This window comes from Musca autumnalis, unplaced genomic scaffold, assembly GCF_047663935.1.
Source record: "Musca autumnalis isolate F117 unplaced genomic scaffold, ASM4766393v1 scaffold_5, whole genome shotgun sequence".
Lineage (NCBI taxonomy): Eukaryota > Metazoa > Arthropoda > Insecta > Diptera > Muscidae > Musca > Musca autumnalis.
Window position 1 is genome coordinate 5,754,940 of NW_027412088.1, and position 2,402 is coordinate 5,757,341.

Consider the following 2,402-nt stretch of genomic DNA (forward strand, 5'->3'; position numbering starts at 1 on the left):
CTAAACATTTGTATTCGTAAGTTGATTGCTCGTTGAGTGATGTTGATCGTCCTCCACCAGCAGCAGAACATCTTTCGGTTTCAATATGCAATAATAAACCAAAATAGTAGCCACGAAAAGTATTCCACTGTAAATGATACCCTCAAAGATGAAACCAAACCACCAAGACTCAAATTCTTCTCGGGCATACCAAATCATTGTCATGGTCAGATTTTCGGCCATTGTCAAGAGGAAATAGGCCACAAACCAGGCGCGAATATGTTTAAACTTTATGCGAAACTCTAGCAAAACAAATATATAAACATAGGCTAAAAGAAAGTAGAACAATGTCCTGTTTAGTTTCCCCTTAAAACGGGACTCCAAGTAGAGGGCGGACAGCATCAGCAAATAATGAACTCCCATTATTATTAAGAAGGCTTTGGGAAAGAAAACACAAAATGTGGAAAGTGACAGCATGCGCATGATGATAAAAGCTATCCAACCAAAAAATGCAACAGTTTTACCAGCAAAGTCATCCTGTTCAATGCCATTAACCACCTTCGTGGGACGTGGCAGGAAAAAGTCCACCACATCTTGGGGAGATTTTGGGGTTTGTGGTGGTGGAGTGCCTGGTTGTTGCGCTGCATCTACCCGCTTTGTAAGAATTTTTGGTGGCCTTGGTACGTTTTGTTTAATATAAAGTTGAGCATTTACCAACAACATATCCTTGAACGTTTCCAATTGCGAAAAGGGTCGAGAGCGTCGCTTGTATGTCTCATTGCTGCTCTGTGTGGATGTTTGAGTACGCAATAGGGGAGAGTCTACTGTGTCCCGTTGAAAATGTGCAGCTCTTAAAGGCGGTACAGGAGCTGGGCTGTTTGGCACCTCATCACATTCTTCAATAATTGTTGGCGTAATTGAGGACCTAAGTTTTATGGGTTTCAAATGAAAACTGGGAGTTGAATGAAGTTTATCATCATCTGTTTTATTAGCTTCTAATAAAGCGGTTTCATCATTTGTATTTTTCACACCCGTTTGATTGTCGGTCTCATCGAAACCATGCACCTGCACAGTGTGAGTTATGGGTTCGGAAATATCTTCCACACTTCCGGCACTTAAATTACCCACAGAATTATGAGGTTCAATCGAATTACTAATTGACAGTGGTTGATTTGACAATCTCGCTTTGAAATTTTCCATAATTTTATCTGATTCGGGGAATTTTGTTAGCGAGCGTTCTGATTCTCTTTTCTTGCGTAGACATTCCTCTTGCAGACAACGATTCGTTTCCAGTAACTGTTGTTTCTTTTGTTTTTGTTCCCGCGTAGACCATGGATAATGACGGCCCACTCGTTTTTGACTTTCAAATCGCTGATAAGTTGTGGTTATGGAAGCCAAATCAATGGCTGAAAATACCAAACTAATGGCTTGAGCATTTGCTGGAAGAAAAGAAAGAAATAATTTTAGTTTTGGGCAAAATTGTAAACAGCTTCGTTTTCCTAACTGGTTTGAAAGTTCCGGAACAGATCTTGTGTCAGCATATGATACAGCTGTAGAATTATTTGAGGTGCTGATTGCCCATAGGCCTGTATCAGTCGATACAGTTCAAATGTTGAACATTCTTCTGCCTTTTCCAGACATAGCATTCGTTCTTTATCATCATCGTCATGAAAGAGAGCCTCTATCGACCAAAATACACTCTTGGAGAATCTAGATGGATGGGAAGAAAGGCGTTAATAGGCTTCAGAAGGGAAACTATTTATATTTTTAAGGTAAATATTCGGGGATATGCGATCGTCCATTGTGATGCAATGGTAAGTGCAGCCGTCATGCAGATTTCTAGACTACATCACATTTTTTACGGTGGCAAAAAATACCTCTCAGCTCAATGAAGTGGCGCCTTAAGATGCGCCATTCGGATTCTGCTATAAAGAAGAAGCTACCTCATCAGTTAGCTAACATGAATCGGGGTACACTCATTGATATGAGAGAAGTCTTCTTTTTCTCCTCGGAGATGTTTAAGATTCGGAGATGTTTTACATTATCATAGGATGATTCGTTCATAGGGTCCATGTCTTAAATTGTTGAATATAAGCCTACTTTTAGTAATATGTCTGCTAAACGATTTTTTTTTTTTTCAGTTATCTAGCGGCAGTCAACCTTAGTCAGTAAAATTCCTATCCAGTTTCAAGTGGTGGTATGAAGGTCTTGGTGACATTTTCCAACCTTCCGGGATACACTATTTGCAGGGGGCAGAAGTCCCTAAAAGTGATCTTACTGGGTCTATTTTCAAGATCCTGAGCACATTTCAAACTGAATGAGCGGTGTTTCTTTGTGTAGAATTACAATAAAGCAGCATGAACTGATTGTTTACCAGCCGATTTGTGCATGATAGAAGTTCATAAGAGGTAACAGAGTTCTTT

At 39.8% G+C, this 2,402-nt stretch overlaps 1 protein-coding gene across 1 annotated transcript; it reads right to left on the reverse strand.

The window, feature by feature from the left end:
• On the reverse strand, nucleotides 1-1,664 carry LOC141406121 (uncharacterized). The gene is made up of 2 exons (XM_073991201.1): nucleotides 1,484-1,664; nucleotides 1-1,418 (listed from the first exon to the last, which is right to left on the reverse strand). The coding sequence occupies exons 1-2, from the start codon at nucleotides 1,623-1,625 to the stop codon at nucleotides 1-3; spliced, it is 1,560 nt and encodes a 519-aa protein (XP_073847302.1). The 5' UTR covers nucleotides 1,626-1,664.
• Between the last annotated feature and the right edge of the window lie 738 nt (nucleotides 1,665-2,402).